The sequence below is a fragment of the Oncorhynchus keta genome, unplaced genomic scaffold, assembly GCF_023373465.1.
Source record: "Oncorhynchus keta strain PuntledgeMale-10-30-2019 unplaced genomic scaffold, Oket_V2 Un_contig_17873_pilon_pilon, whole genome shotgun sequence".
Taxonomy (NCBI): Eukaryota; Metazoa; Chordata; class Actinopteri; order Salmoniformes; family Salmonidae; genus Oncorhynchus; species Oncorhynchus keta.
In genome coordinates this window covers 205631-220871 of record NW_026280624.1, presented here as the reverse complement: position 1 = coordinate 220871, position 15241 = coordinate 205631, and the positions used below count along the sequence as shown (strand labels likewise).

At 48.3% G+C, this 15241-nt stretch overlaps 1 protein-coding gene and 1 long non-coding RNA gene across 6 annotated transcripts; both read right to left on the bottom strand.

Moving 5' to 3' along the window:
* Positions 1–232: 232 nt before the first annotated feature.
* On the bottom strand, positions 233–6439 carry LOC118375158 (rho GTPase-activating protein 17-like). The gene is made up of 5 exons (XM_052503756.1): positions 6310–6439; positions 2534–2610; positions 1905–2016; positions 1724–1800; positions 233–375 (listed from the first exon to the last, which is right to left on the bottom strand). Exons 1-5 carry the CDS (start codon positions 6400–6402, stop codon positions 249–251), a joined length of 486 nt encoding a protein of 161 aa, XP_052359716.1. The 5' UTR covers positions 6403–6439; the 3' UTR covers positions 233–248.
* A 1706-nt stretch (positions 6440–8145) lies between these two features.
* Positions 8146–13367, bottom strand: LOC127919920 (uncharacterized). 5 transcript variants are annotated; one of them, XR_008104529.1, is made up of 6 exons: positions 13241–13367; positions 11505–11644; positions 11005–11164; positions 8793–8852; positions 8593–8752; positions 8146–8323 (listed from the first exon to the last, which is right to left on the bottom strand). It is a non-coding gene; the product is annotated as an uncharacterized LOC127919920 (long non-coding RNA). The 5 variants fall into 5 exon arrangements; XR_008104526.1 differs by lacking the exons at positions 11505–11644; positions 13241–13367 and having other exon boundaries at positions 11005–11374; XR_008104527.1 differs by lacking the exons at positions 11505–11644; positions 13241–13367 and having other exon boundaries at positions 8146–8303; positions 11005–11374.
* Positions 13368–15241: the final 1874 nt, after the last annotated feature.

The window sequence follows — 15241 nt, the reverse complement described above, 5'->3', positions numbered from 1 at the left end:
GATCTCCCTTAAATGATAAATGATATCAGTTCAATACACTATGAAAGTAAATACATGTTGACATGATTTCAGTGGGGACACTTGATATGGTGAATCAATCTGTAAAAAACAGCTGTTCTGTTTTTATCCCAAATCAATCTGTAAAACAACAGCGTTTCTCCAGAGTCTTGTTACTAAAGTATGCATGTTGCTAGCGAGTGACCAGTTCCTTTTCATTGAAAATGTCTAACTAGACTTATGAATACTACCTACAGTACCTTACACATCTCCACTTTGTTCAGGGCCTCGTCCATCTCGTCTTTGAGAGTCTCAACCTTGGCGGCCGTGGCCTGGTAGTTGGTGGAAAAGTGAATAGACTTGCTTGCCTGCAACCACCTGGAACAAAAATAAAATATAATGGAGATGTGGAACTTTGTCTCATCTATGTGTGAACATAGATCTTTACTTGAGAAATGCACATACAACTTTTGCAAAATAAAAACATGTATTTGGCATAGCTTTATTTTGGGGGTTCTAGTCCAGCAGCTGGCTCTGGGGTTCTAGTCCAGCAGCTGGCTCTGGGGTTCTAGTCCAGCAGCTGGCTCTGGGGTTCTAGTCCAGCAGCTGGCTCTGGGGTTCTAGTCCAGCAGCTGGCTCTGGGGTTCTAGTCCAGCAGCTGGCTCTGGGGTTCTAGTCCAGCAGCTGACTCTGGGGTTCTAGTCCAGTAGCTGGCTCTGGGGTTCTAGTCCAGCAGCTGGCTCTGGGGTTCTAGTCCAGCAGCTGGCTCTGGGGTTCTAGTCCAGCAGCTGGCTCTGGGGTTCTAGTCCAGCAGCTGGCTCTGGGGTTCTAGTCCAGCAGCTGGCTCTGGGGTTCTAGTCCAGCAGCTGGCTCTGGGGTTCTAGTCCAGCAGCTGGCTCTGGGGTTCTAGTCCAGTAGCTGACTCTGGGGTTCTAGTCCAGTAGCTGACTCTGGGGTTCTAGTCCAGTAGCTGGATCTGGGGTTCTAGTCCAGTAGCTGGATCTGGGGTTCTAGTCCAGTAGCTGGCTCTGGGGTTCTAGTCCAGCAGCTGGCTCTGGGGTTCTAGTCCAGCAGCTGGCTCTGGGGTTCTAGTCCAGCAGCTGGCTCTGGGGTTCTAGTCCAGCAGCTGGCTCTGGGGTTCTAGTCCAGCAGCTGGCTCTGGGGTTCTAGTCCAGTAGCTGGCTCTGGGGTTCTATTCCAGTAGCTGGCTCTGGGGTTCTATTCCAGTAGCTGGCTCTGGGGTTCTAGTCCAGTAGCTGGCTCTGGGGTTCTAGTCCAGTAGCTGGCTCTGGGGTTCTAGTCCAGTGACTGGCTCTGGGGTTCTAGTCCAGTGACTGGCTCTGGGGTTCTAGTCCAGTAACTGGCTCTGGGGTTCTAGTCCAGTAGCTGGCTCTGGGGTTCTAGTCCAGTAGCTGGCTCTGGGGTTCTAGTCCAGTAGCTGGCTCTGGGGTTCTAGTCCAGTAGCTGGCTCTGGGGGTTCTAATACAGTACCTGGCTCTGGGGTTCTAGTCCAGTGATCTGGCTCTGGGGTTCTAGTCCAGTGACTGGCTCTGGGGTTCTAGTCCAGTGACTGGCTCTGGGGTTCTAGTCCAGTGACTGGCTCTGGGGTTCTAGTCCAGTATCTGGCTCTGGGGTTCTAGTCCAGTATCTGGCTTTGGGGTTCAGGTCCAGTAACTGGCTTTGGGGTTCAGGTCCAGTAACTGGCTCTGGGGTTCTAGTACAGTACCTGGCTCTGGCTGAGTCATAGTCTAGGACTAGCTTAGCTAGCTGTTTCCTCTGTCTCAGGATGTTGGGAATGTCCACCTGGGTAGGTATAGGAGAGATCATAAATGGTGTCATTAGTATGACCATTGGCATGCTCAGTGTTATCAATGCCAGGATAAGATATGGAGAGTGTTGGTGGTCACCTCTGCTAGCTGGTTGAGAGGTTCCAGGATGTCTCTCTCTAGCTGGACCTCGTGTTGCATCAGCTCAGACGCTAGTCTGCTCTCTGCCTCCCCACACACATCCATCATCTTACTGCCACACACACACACACACACACACACACACACACACACACACACACACACACACACACACACACACACACACACACACACACACACACACACACACACACACACACACACACACACACACACACACACACACACGTAAAGACACATATACACAGATAAACAGAGAGAAAGAGAGAGACCGTTATCACCGTGAAGCTGAGAGTAATATGTATTGTAGGAATACCACAAACACATTTGGGGCCTTTTAAACAACCATATCCATCCCTGTATAACTAACTCTCACTAGTTTAGTCCTGGGATCTCATCATGTTCTGTGCTTATGGACTAACTTCCCTAACTGAATCTTTCTGAATCTGCATGTTGAAAATGTAGAAACCATGTTCAAACCATAGATATCATTGTCTGGTTTGCCAAACACAGATGTAGCCTGGTCTTGGACTAAGAAGCATTGAGAATCTCCATTGTACCTGGGAAACCAGCCCCATACATGTCTGCTGTCATTGCTCCACACTCACCCAATCAGTGACTCCTCCCCCAGCTGGCTTCCTCCATCCTGCATGGCCTGGGACAGCGCTGTCAGAGGGAGCTTTTTCTGTGGCAGGAAATACAAGGCATCATGGGATTTGTAGTTATATTGTTCAACACAAGACATGTTACTGTATCATCTTTCATCTCGGACACCCAGAACTAAAATGTTGTATTATGCGTCAGATGCTCTAAGTTCTGGGGGGAGACATGTTAGAAAATATACTAATGAGACTAGCGAAGTGTCCACCCCTCGAAACACAAACTCTCAGCCAGTTCTGGGCAAGTCTATTTGGAATTACAAAGGTCCATGTATCGAACACGAGATAAGGAGACAATTCTGCAGTGAAAGTAATGACAGTAATGCCAGTCATATCAGTAATGTTGCATCACTGGGGCGGGTCTGGCTAACAGAGGATTGGAAAGATAGTGGAGTATTTGGAGAGGCCTACTCCACATGTCTGTCCACTGAGTCTATCCTCTATTTACTGAGACATGCTGTGCAGTGATTGCAGAGGAGAGAACATTGAGATGACGGCTAACTTGGGAAACTTCTCTGGCGCTCAAACCCTACCATGAAATACTCCTTCTGTAGCTCAAACATGGCGCTTGTAACGCCAGGGTAGTGGGTTCGATTCCCGGGACCACCCATACGTAGAATGTATGCACAACTGTAAGTCCTTTGGATAAAAGCGTCTGCTAAATGATATATTATTATTTTATTATTAAATAACTCAAAATGACATTAATTGCACATCTTTCATTGACATTAGTATGTGGTTAATGTGGATGTCTGAGTTCGAGGTAAGAGCTGTTCACAACACTTCTCCCTGAGAAGGAGAGATACAAGAGGAGAGGTAGAGAAGGAGAGATAGAAGAGGAGAGGGTGAGAAGGAGAGGTAGAGAAGGAGAGATAGAAGAGGAGAGGGTGAGAAGGAGAGGTAGAGAAGGAGAGATACAAGAGGAGAGGGTGAGAAGGAGAGGTAGAGAAGGAGAGATAGAAGAGGAGAGGGTGAGAAGGAGAGGTAGAGAAGGAGAGATAGAAGAGGAGAGGGTGAGAAGGAGAGGTAGAGAAGGAGAGATAGAAGAGGAGAGGGTGAGAAGGAGAGGTAGAGAAGGAGAGATACAAGAGGAGAGGGTGAGAAGGAGAGGTAGAGAAGGAGAGATACAAGAGGAGAGGGTGAGAAGGAGAGATACAAGAGGAGAGGGTGAGAAGGAGAGGTAGAGAAGGAGAGATACAAGAGGAGAGGGTGAGAAGGAGAGATACAAGAGGAGAGGGTGAGAAGGAGAGGTAGAGAAGGAGAGATACAAGAGGAGAGGGTGAGAAGGAGAGGTAGAGAAGGAGAGATACAAGAGGAGAGGGTGAGAAGGAGAGGTAGAGAAGGAGAGGTAGAGAAGGAGAGATACAAGAGGAGAGGGTGAGAAGGAGAGGTAGAGAAGGAGAGATACAAGAGGAGAGGGTGAGAAGGAGAGGTAGAGAAGGAGAGGTAGAGAAGGAGAGATACAAGAGGAGAGGGTGAGAAGGAGAGGTAGAGAAGGAGAGATAGAAGAGGAGAGGGTGAGAAGGAGAGGTAGAGAAGGACAGATAGAAGAGGAGAGGGTGAGAAGGAGAGGTAGAGAAGGACAGATAGAAGAGGAGAGGGTGAGAAGGAGAGGGTGAGAAGGAGAGAGAAGAGGGGAGGGTGAGAAGGAGAGGTAGAGAAGGTCAGATAGGAGAGGAGAGGTAAAGAAGGAAAGATAGAAGAGGAGAGGGGGAGAAGGAGAGAGTGAGAAGGAGAGTGAGAAGGAGAGAGAAGAGGGGAGGGTGAGAGGGAGAGGTAGAGAAGGTCAGATAGAAGAGGAGAGGTAAAGAAGGAAAGATAGAAGAGGAGAGCGTGAGAAGGAGAGAGAAGAGGGGAGGGTGAGAAGGAGAGGTAGAGAAGGACAGATAGAAGAGGAGAGGTAAAGAAGGAAAGATAGAAGAGGAGAGGGTGAGAAGGATAGGTAAAGAAGGAGAGGTAGAGAAGGAGATATACAAGAGGAGAGGGTGAGAAGGAGAGAGTGAGAAAGAGAGGTAAAGAAGGAGAGGTAGAGAAGGAGAGATACAAGAGGAGAGGGTGAGAAGGAGAGGGTGAGAAGGAGAGTGAGAAGGAGAGAGAAGAGGGGAGGGTGAGAAGGAGAGGTAGAGAAGGAGAGATAGAAGAGGAGAGGTAAAGAAGGAAAGATAGAAGAGGAGAGGGTGAGAAGGAGAGAGAAGAGGGGAGGGTGAGAAGGAGAGGTAGAGAAGGAGAGATAGAAGAGGAGAGGTAGAGAAGGAGAGATACAAGAGGAGAGGTAGAGAAGGAGAGGTAGAGAAGGAGAGGTGGAGAAGGAGAGATACAAGAGGAGAGGTAGAGAAGGAGAGGGTGAGAAGGAGAGATACAAGAGGAGAGGTAGAGAAGGAGAGGTAGAGAAGGAGAGATACAAGAGGAGAGGGTGAGAATGAGAGGGTGAGAAGGAGAGGTAGAAAAGGACAGATAGAAGAGGAGAGGTAAAGAAGGAAAGATAGAAGAGGAGAGGGTGAGAACGAGAGGTAAAGAAGGAGAGATAGAAGAGGAGAGGGTGAGAAGGAGAGGGTGAGAAGGAGAGGTAAGAGGGGAGGGTGAGAAGGAGAGGTAGAGAAGGAGAGATACAAGAGGAGAGGGTGAGAAGGAGAGAGTGAGAAGGAGAGTGAGAAGGAGAGAGAAGAGGGGGAGGGTGAGAGGGAGAGGTAGAGAAGGACAGATAGAAGAGGAGAGGTAAAGAAGGAAAGATAGAAGAGGAGAGGGTGAGAAGGAGAGAGCAGAGGGGAGGGTGAGAAGGAGAGGTAGAGAAGGAGAGATACAAGAGGAGAGGTAGAGAAGGAGAGATACAAGAGGAGAGGGTGAGAAGGAGAGGTAAGAAGGAGAGATACAAGAGGAGAGGGTGAGAAGGAGAGAGCAGAGGGGAGGGTGAGAAGGAGAGGTAGAGAAGGAGAGATACAAAAGGAGAGGGTGAGAAGGAGAGAGAAGAGGGGGGGTGAGAAGGAGAGGTAGAGAAGGACAGATAGAAGAGGAGGGGGTGAGAAGGAGAGAGGAGAGGAGAGGGTGATAATATTGGATGAGAAGGAGGTAGAGAAGGACAGATAGAAGAGGAGGGGGTGATAATATTGGATGAGAAGGAGGTAGAGAAGGACAGATAGAAGAGGAGAGGGTGATAATATTGGATGAGAAGGAGGTAGAGAAGGACAGATAGAAGAGGAGAGGGTGATAATATTGGATGAGAAGGAGGTAGAGAAGGACAGATAGAAGAGGAGAGGGTGATAATATTGGATGAGAAGGAGGTAGAGAAGGACAGATAGAAGAGGAGAGGGTGATAATATTGGATGAGAAGGAGGTAGAGAAGGACAGATAGAAGAGGAGAGGGTGATAATATTGGATGAGAAGGAGGTAGAGAAGGACAGATAGAAGAGGAGAGGGTGATAATATTGGATGAGAAGGAGGTAGAGAAGGACAGATAGAAGAGGAGAGGGTGATAATATTGGATGAGAAGGAGGTAGAGAAGGACAGATAGAAGAGGAGAGGGTGATAATATTGGATGAGAAGGAGGTAGAGAAGGACAGATAGAAGAGGAGAGGGTGATAATATTGGATGAGAAGGAGGTAGAGAAGGACAGATAGAAGAGGAGAGGGTGATAATATTGGATGAGAAGGAGGTAGAGAAGGACAGATAGAAGAGGAGAGGGTGATAATATTGGATGAGAAGGAGGTAGAGAAGGAGATTGTCCTTACGTGTCTCTTTTCTGCCTCCGTTCCGATGTGACCCTGTAGACAGGTGACCAGTCTCTTGTGTGCGTTGTGGGACACCAGACGGACCAGCTCCATGCGCCTCTCGATCTGCAATCACACATTTACGCTCATGATCATCAGAAGAAACTAGGTCAGAAGAAACACAAATGAACACAAGCACACACATTGTCACAAAACACACAATAGAATGGTACCGCAATATAGTCTTTCTCTATATCAGTGCTCTCCAACCCTGTTCCTGTAGGGGTACCCTCCTGTAGGTTTTAACTCCAACCCTGTTCCTGGAGAGCTACCCTCCTGTAGGTTTTAATTCCAATCTGTTCCTGGAGAGCTACCCTCCTGTAGGTTTTTAACTCCAACCCTGTTCCTGGAGAGCTACCCTCCTGTAGGTTTTAATTCCAATCTGTTCCTGTAGAGGGACCCTCCTGTAGGTTTTTAACTCCAACCCTGTTCCTGGAGAGCTACCTTCCTGTAGGTTTTAATTCCAATCTGTTCCTGGAGAGCTACCCTCCTGTAGGTTTTAACTCCAACCTGTTCCTGTAGAGGGACCCTCCTGTAGGTTTTAACTCCAACCCTGTTCCTGGAGAGCTACCCTCCTGTAGGTTTTAATTCCAACCTGTTCCTGGAGAGCTACCCTCCTGTAGGTTTTAATTCCAACCCTGTTCCTGGAGAGCTACCCTCCTGTAGGTTTTAACTCCAACCCTGTTCCTGGAGAGCTACCCTCCTGTAGGTTTTAACTCCAACCTGTTCCTGGAGAGCTACCCTCCTGTAGGTTTTAACTCCAACCCTGTTCCTGGAGAGCTACCCTCCTGTAGGTTTTAATTCCAACCTGTTCCTGGAGAGCTACCCTCCTGTAGGTTTTAACTCCAACCCTGTTCCTGGAGAGCTACCCTCCTGTAGGTTTTAACTCCAACCCTGTTCCTGGAGAGGTACCCTGCTGACAACCCTGATCTATACAGTTGTTGTACCAATGTTTTGCATTTCTGTTTCATTCAAATATATATACTGTATGTCCATTGCATAATGGTTATAGAACTAGTTCTGTGAAAGGGTGGAAGAATCTGTTTTGACTGGCTGGTTCCTCCTGGTTGCCGCCTAGTAACGGTTATTCACATCCCTACATAATGTGTCTTAACAGTCAGCTGACATACAGATGGAGGGCTGTTGAGGAAGAACCAGCAGGATTGATACAGATAGTGCTCTCTGCAGGGAGCAGAACTAGGCTACATTAGATTATCTTAATATTAATGCAAGACAGGTTAGAGAGATATGCGTATGAAGAACAGATGAATCGTTGGGAATTTGAGAAGGGATATATTGCTGTCTATGGGTGTTATGATCAGTGAACAGTTAATACAAGGACCCTATCAATGCAAAGCAGAAGACTGATGTATTACATTTACAGCAAACTATCACACCCACTATCACCTTCCATTGCACACTATCCCCTTCTGTAGCCCACTATCACCTTCCGTAGCCCACTATCACCTTCCATAGCCCACTATCACCTTCCATTGCACACTATCCCCTACCGTAGCACACTATCCCCTTCCATAGCCCACTATCACCTTCCACTGCCCAATATCACCTTCCATTGCCCAATATCACCTTCCATAGCCACTATCACATTCCATAGCACACTATCACCTTCCACAGCACACTATCACCTTCCATTGCCCAATATCACCTTCCATTGCCCAATATCACCTTCCATAGCCCACTATCACCTTCCATAGCCCACTATCACCTTCCATAGCCCACTATCACCTTCCATAGCCCACTATCACCTTCCATAGCCCACACCTAGCCCACTCACCTTCCATAGCCCACTATCACCTTCCATAGCCCACTATCACCTTCCATAGCCTACTATCACCTTCCATAGCCCACTATCACCTTCCATAGCCCACTATCACTTTCCATAGCCCACTATCACCTTCCATAGCCCACTATCACCTTCCATAGCCCACTATCTCCTTCCATAGCCCACTATCTCCTTCCATAGCCCACTATCACCTTCCATAGCCCACTATCTCCTTCCATAGCCCACTATCACCTTCCATTCCAGCCCACTATCACCTTCCATAGCCCACTATCACCTTCACCTTCCGCAGCACACTATCACCTTCCGTAGCCCACTATCACCTTCCGTAGCCCACTATCACCTTCCGTAGCACACTATCACCTTCCATAGCCCACTATCACCTTCCATAGCACACTATCTCCTTCCATAGCCCACTATCCCCTTCCATAGCCCACTATCACCTTCCATAGCCCACTATCTCCTTCCATAGCCCACTATCTCCTTCCATAGCCCACTATCACCTTCCATAGCCCACTATCACCTTCCATAGCCCACTATCACCTTCCATAGCCCACTATCACCTTCCACAGCACACTATCACATTCCACAGCACACTATCACCTTCCATAGCCCACTATCACCTTCCATAGCCCACTATCACCTTCCGTAGCCCACTATCACCTTCCGTAGCCCACTATCACCTTCCGTAGCCCACTATCACCTTCCACAGCACAATATCACCTTCCGTAGCCCACTATCACCTTCCGTAGCCCACTATCACCTTCAACAGCACAATATCACCTTCCATAGCACACTATCACCTTCCATAGCCCACTATCCCCTTCCATAGCCCACTATCACCTTCCATAGCCCCACTATCTCCTTCCATAGCCCACTATCACCTTCCATAGCCCACTATCACCTTCCATAGCACACTATCACCTTCCATAGCCCACTATCACCTTCCATAGCCCACTATCACCTTCCGTAGCCCACTATCACCTTCCGTAGCACACTATCACCTTCCGTAGCACACTATCACCTTCCGTAGCACACTATCACCTTCCGTAGCACACTATCACCTTCCGTAGCACACTATCACCTTCCGTAGCACACTATCACCTTCCGTAGCCCACTATCACCTTCCATAGCCCACTATCACCTTCCATAGCCCACTATCACCTTCCATAGCCCACTATCACCTTCCATAGCCCACTATCACCTTCCATAGCCCACTATCACCTTCCATAGCCCACTATCCCCTTCCATAGCCACTATCTCCTTCCATAGCCCACTATCACCTTCCATAGCCCACTATCACCTTCCATAGCCCACTATCACCTTCCATAGCACACTATCACCTTCACATAGCACACTATCACCTTCCATAGCCCAGCCCACTATCTATCACCTTCCATAGCCCACTATCACCTTTCCATAGCACACTATCACCTTCCATAGCCCACTATCACCTTCCGTAGCCCACTATCACCTTCCATAGCACACTATCCCCTTCATAGCACACTATCTCCTTCCCCATAGCCCACTATCCCCTTCCATAGCCCACTATCACCTTCCATAGCCCACTATCACCTTCCATAGCCCACTATCACCTTCCATAGCCCACTATCACCTTCCATAGCCCACTATCCCCTTCCATAGCCCACTATCCCCTTCCATAGCCCACTATCACCTTCCATAGCCCACTATCACCTTCCATAGCCCACTATCACCTTCCATAGCCCACTATCACCTTCCATAGCCCACTATCACCTTCCATAGCCCACTATCACCTTCCATAGCCCACTATCACCTTCCATAGCCCACTATCACCTTCCATAGCCCACTATCACCTTCCATAGCCCACTATCACCTTCCATAGCCCACTATCTCCTTCCATAGCCCACTATCTCCTTCCATAGCCCACTATCACCTTCCATAGCCCACTATCACCTTCCATAGCCCACTATCTCCTTCCATAGCCCACTATTACCTTCCATAGCCCACTATCCCCTTCAACAGCACAATATCACCTTCCATAGCCCACTATCACCTTCCATAGCCGACTATCACCTTCCATAGCCCACTATCTCATTCCATAGCCGACTATTACCTTCCATAGCCCACTATCACCTTCCATAGCCCACTATCCCCTTCCATAGCCCACTATCACCTTCCATAGCCCACTATCACCTTCCATAGCCCACTATCCCCTTCCATAGCCCACTATCACCTTCCATAGCCCACTATCACCTTCCATAGCCCACTATCTCCTTCCATAGCCCACTATCCCCTTCAACAGCACAATATCACCTTCCATAGCCCACTATCACCTTCCATAGCCCACTATCACCTTCCATAGCCCACTATCTCCTTCCATAGCCCACTATCCCCTTCAACAGCACAATATCACCTTCCATAGCCCACTATCACCTTCCATAGCCCACTATCTCCTTCCATAGCCCACTATCCCCTTCAACAGCACAATATCACCTTCCATAGCCCACTATCACCTTCCATAGCCCACTATCTCCTTCCATAGCCCACTATCCCCTTCAACAGCACAATATCACCTTCCATAGCCCACTATCACCTTCCATAGCACACTATCTCCTTCCATAGCCCACTATCCCCTTCAACAGCACAATATCACCTTCCATAGCCCACTATCACCTTCCATAGCCCACTATCACCTTCCATAGCCCACTATCACCTTCCATAGCCCACTATCACCTTCCATAGCCCACTATCACCTTCCATAGCCCACTATCACCTTCCATAGCCCACTATCACCTTCCATAGCCCACTATCACCTTCCATAGCCCACTATCACCTTCCATAGCCCACTATCACCTTCCATTGCCCACTATCACCTTCCGTAGCCCACTATCACCTTCCGTAGCCCACTATCACCTTCCGTAGCACACTATCCCCTTCAACAGCACAATATCTCCTTCCATAGCCCACTATCACCTTCCATAGCCCACTATCACCTTCCATAGCCCACTATCACCTTCCATAGCCCACTATCACCTTCCATAGCCCACTATCACCTTCCATAGCCCACTATCACCTTCCATAGCCCACTATCACCTTCCATAGCCCACTATCACCTTCCATAGCCCACTATCACCTTCCATAGCCCACTATCACCTTCCATAGCCCACTATCACCTTCCATAGCCCACTATCACCTTCCATAGCCCACTATCACCTTCCATAGCCCACTATCACCTTCCATAGCCCACTATCCCCTTCCATAGCCCACTATCACCTTCCATAGCCCACTATCACCTTCCATAGCCCACTATTACCTTCCATAGCCCACTATCCCCTTCAACAGCACAATATCACCTTCCATAGCCCACTATCACCTTCCATAGCCCACTATCTCCTTCCATAGCCCACTATCACCTTCCATAGCCCACTATCCCCTTCAACAGCACAATATCACCTTCCATAGCCCACTATCACCTTCCATAGCCCACTATCACCTTCCATAGCCCACTATCTCCTTCCATAGCCCACTATCCCCTTCAACAGCACAATATCACCTTCCATAGCCCACTATCACCTTCCATAGCCCACTATCACCTTCCATAGCCCACTATCACCTTCCATAGCCCACTATCCCCTTCAACAGCACAATATCACCTTCCATAGCCCACTATCACCTTCCATAGCCCACTATCACCTTCCATAGCCCACTATCACCTTCCAGCCCAATATCACCTTCAACATTCAACGCACAATATCACCTTCCATAGCACACTATTACCTTCCATAGCCCACTATCCCCTTCCATAGCCCACTATCCCCTTCCATAGCCCACTATCACCTTCCATAGCCCACTATCACCTTCCATAGCCCACTATCCCCTTCAACAGCACAATATCACCTTCAACAGCACAATATCACCTTCCATAGCCCACTATCTCCTTCCATAGCCCACTATCCCCTTCAACAGCACAATATCACCTTCCATAGCCCACTATCCCCTTCAACAGCACAATATCACCTTCAACAGCACAATATCACCTTCCATAGCCCACTATCTCCTTCCATAGCCCACTATCCCCTTCAACAGCACAATATCACCTTCCATAGCCCACTATCTCCTTCCATAGCCCACTATCCCCTTCAACAGCACAATATCACCTTCCATAGCCCACTATCCCCTTCAACAGCACAATATCACCTTCAACAGCACAATATCACCTTCCATAGCCCACTATCTCCTTCCATAGCCCACTATCCCCTTCCAGCACAATATCACCTTCCATAGCCCACTATCTCCTTCCATAGCCCACTATCCCCTTCAACAGCACAATATCACCTTCCATAGCCCACTATCACCTTCCATAGCCCACTATCACCTTCCATAGCCCACTATCACCTTCAACAGCACAATATCACCTTCCAACAGCACAATATCACCTTCCATAGCCCACTATCTCCTTCCATAGCCCACTATCACCTTCAACAGCACAATATCACCTTCCATAGCCCACTATCACCTTAGCCCACTATCACCTTCCATAGCCCACTATCCCCTTCCATAGCCCACTATCACCTTCCATAGCCCACTATCACCTTCCATAGCCCACTATCACTATCACCTTCCATAGCCCACTATCTCCTTCCAAGCCCACTATCCCCTTCAACAGCACAATATCACCTTCCATAGCCCACTATCACCTTCCATAGCCCACTATCACCTTCCATAGCCCACTATCTCCTTCCATAGCCCACTATCCCTTCAACAGCACAATATCACCTTCCATAGCCCACTATCACCTTCCATAGCCCACTATCTCCTTCCATAGCCCACTATCACCTTCCAGCACAATAGCCCACTATCACCTTCCATAGCCCACTATCTCCTTCCATAGCCCACTATCACAGCTTCCCTTCCATAGCCCACTATCACCTTCCATAGCCCACTATCTCCTTCCATAGCCCACTATCACCTTCCATAGCCCACTATCACCTTCCATAGCCCACTATCTCCTTCCATAGCCCACTATCACCTTCCATAGCCCACTATCTCCTTCCATAGCCCACTATCCCCTTCAACAGCACAATATCACCTTCCATAGCCCACTATCACCTTCCATAGCCCACTATCTCCTTCCATAGCCCACTATCACCTTCCATAGCCCACTATCACCTTCCATAGCCCACTATCACCTTCCATAGCCCACTATCACCTTCAACAGCCCAATATCACCTTCCATAGCCCACTATCACCTTCCATAGCCCACTATCACCTTCCATAGCCCACTATCCCCTTCCATAGCACACTATCACCTTCCATAGCCCACTATCCCCTTCAACAGCACAATATCACCTTCAACAGCACAATATTACCTTCCATAGCCCACTATCTCCTTCCATAGCCCACTATCCCCTTCAACAGCACAATATCACACCCACAAACATTAAAAAGGGGAAGTGATCCAATGACGGTGTTGTTGATGGGACGAATGGAGATATGGATATAGGGTCCACACCCTCACTCCACTGTGCTCTATTTCAGTCTACTTCTGGTATGGGGCTGTGATCAAATAGTCATATCAAACTGTTCCAGTCCACAACCTCGAAAAGGAAACGCAATGAGGTGATCTTAGTACAGACTAAAGATGTGCCTGTGTGCTCCATCACCTATAGCAGAGCTATTTAACTCTGCCTCTACGAGGTCCGGGCCTGATGCTTTTCACTTGTACCTGATAATTCATTCCACACACCTGGTGTCCCAGGTCTAAATCACTACATGGTTAGATGGGAACAATGAAAAGGTGCTGTGGAACTGGCTTCCAGGTCCAGAGTTGAGTTTGAATGCCCTAAATTATGTTGTTTTAGTATGTAAATAAATCATCATATTCAACAAACTATTAGAGTCTACAAACTAAACTACTGTATAAAAAGGAAGTGAAGCAGGGGGTTTTAACTTGAACATGTGTTTATGAGGTCCACACACAGTGGCCTTCTTAGTGTACTTCCTGTATGGGACTATGAGCAAAAGTATTAGTCAGCAAACTATCTTATTCCAAGCAAATGAAAACCCAACGCCATGTGTGTAACTAAAGGAGGGGGTTCTGGAGGATAGTGATTTGCCTATACAGTCCACAGTAGTCTGATTAACTTTCAGTATGAGTGTGTTGTTCTCTGTTGCTAAGTGTCTTCTTCCTCTTCTGTTTCACTGTAACCACCCAGCTGGTTCTGCAGCCACGGTATTGGCTGGGAGAGCTCTCTCTCTCGCTCTCTGTCTCTCTTGATCTCACGCTCACGCTCTCTGGCTCTCTCTCTCTCTTGCGCACTCTCTCTCTCTCTCTCTCTGGTGCACTCTCTCTCTCTCTCTCTCTGGCACTCTCTCTCTCTCTGGCATTCTCCACTACACACTCTCAATCTCATGCATTTCCCTCCAGCTGCTTCTCCATGCCAGCTGGGGTGAAGCGCTCTCTCTCTGGATCCAATTGATTCAGTGTAACAGTGATCCTGGGCAGTGATTCATGTCTGCTAGTAATAACTGTAATGTGTATCCAGACCCTCATCACTGGGTGCCAGGGTGCCGGAGTAGGGTTGTGTCCCAAATGGCACACCCATACCAGTAGTGTACTACTTTGTCCAGGGCCCATAGGGTTCTGGTCAAAATTAGTACACTATACAGAGAATAAGGTGCCATTTGGGACACAGCCTTGAGTTATGACAGAAGGTGGTGGTCAAAAGAGAAGGAGTTCAATAACAGCAATGGAGAAGTGACTTCTGAAAACAAGCACGGGTCTCATTCAGCACTACTGATGGGAAGAAACAGACCGATAGACAGATAAACAGAACAATATATAGTATTACACCCTGCCCTGGAGGCTGGCCTGGAGGCTGGCCTGGAGGCTGGCCTGGAGGCTGGCGAGAGATTAAATAAGGAGTACATACACACAGACCCCACCCTCACCTTCCTCCCTCCATTATGCGTAATGATGTTTAAAGGTTTACAGGCCTATTATTGAGGATGTCTTTTTCCAGCAGACAGCCCAGATCAGTAGCCAGTAAAAACAGTCAGTGGAATGAGCAGCCAGTTGACCCCTGACCCTAGCTCAAAGGAAATATGGAA

Excerpts from the sequence above, each read along its gene's own strand:
- LOC118375158 (XM_052503756.1), bottom strand. The coding sequence starts at position 6,402 with ATGGAGCTGGTCCGTCTGGTGTCCCACAACGCACACAAGAGACTGGTC. Across the intron at positions 2,017-2,533 it reads GGGGAGGAGTCACTGATTGG|TAAGATGATGGATGTGTGTG; the intron begins GTGAGTGTGGAG and ends TGTGTGTGGCAG. Across the intron at positions 1,801-1,904 it reads CTCTCAACCAGCTAGCAGAG|GTGGACATTCCCAACATCCT; the intron begins GTGACCACCAAC and ends ATACCTACCCAG.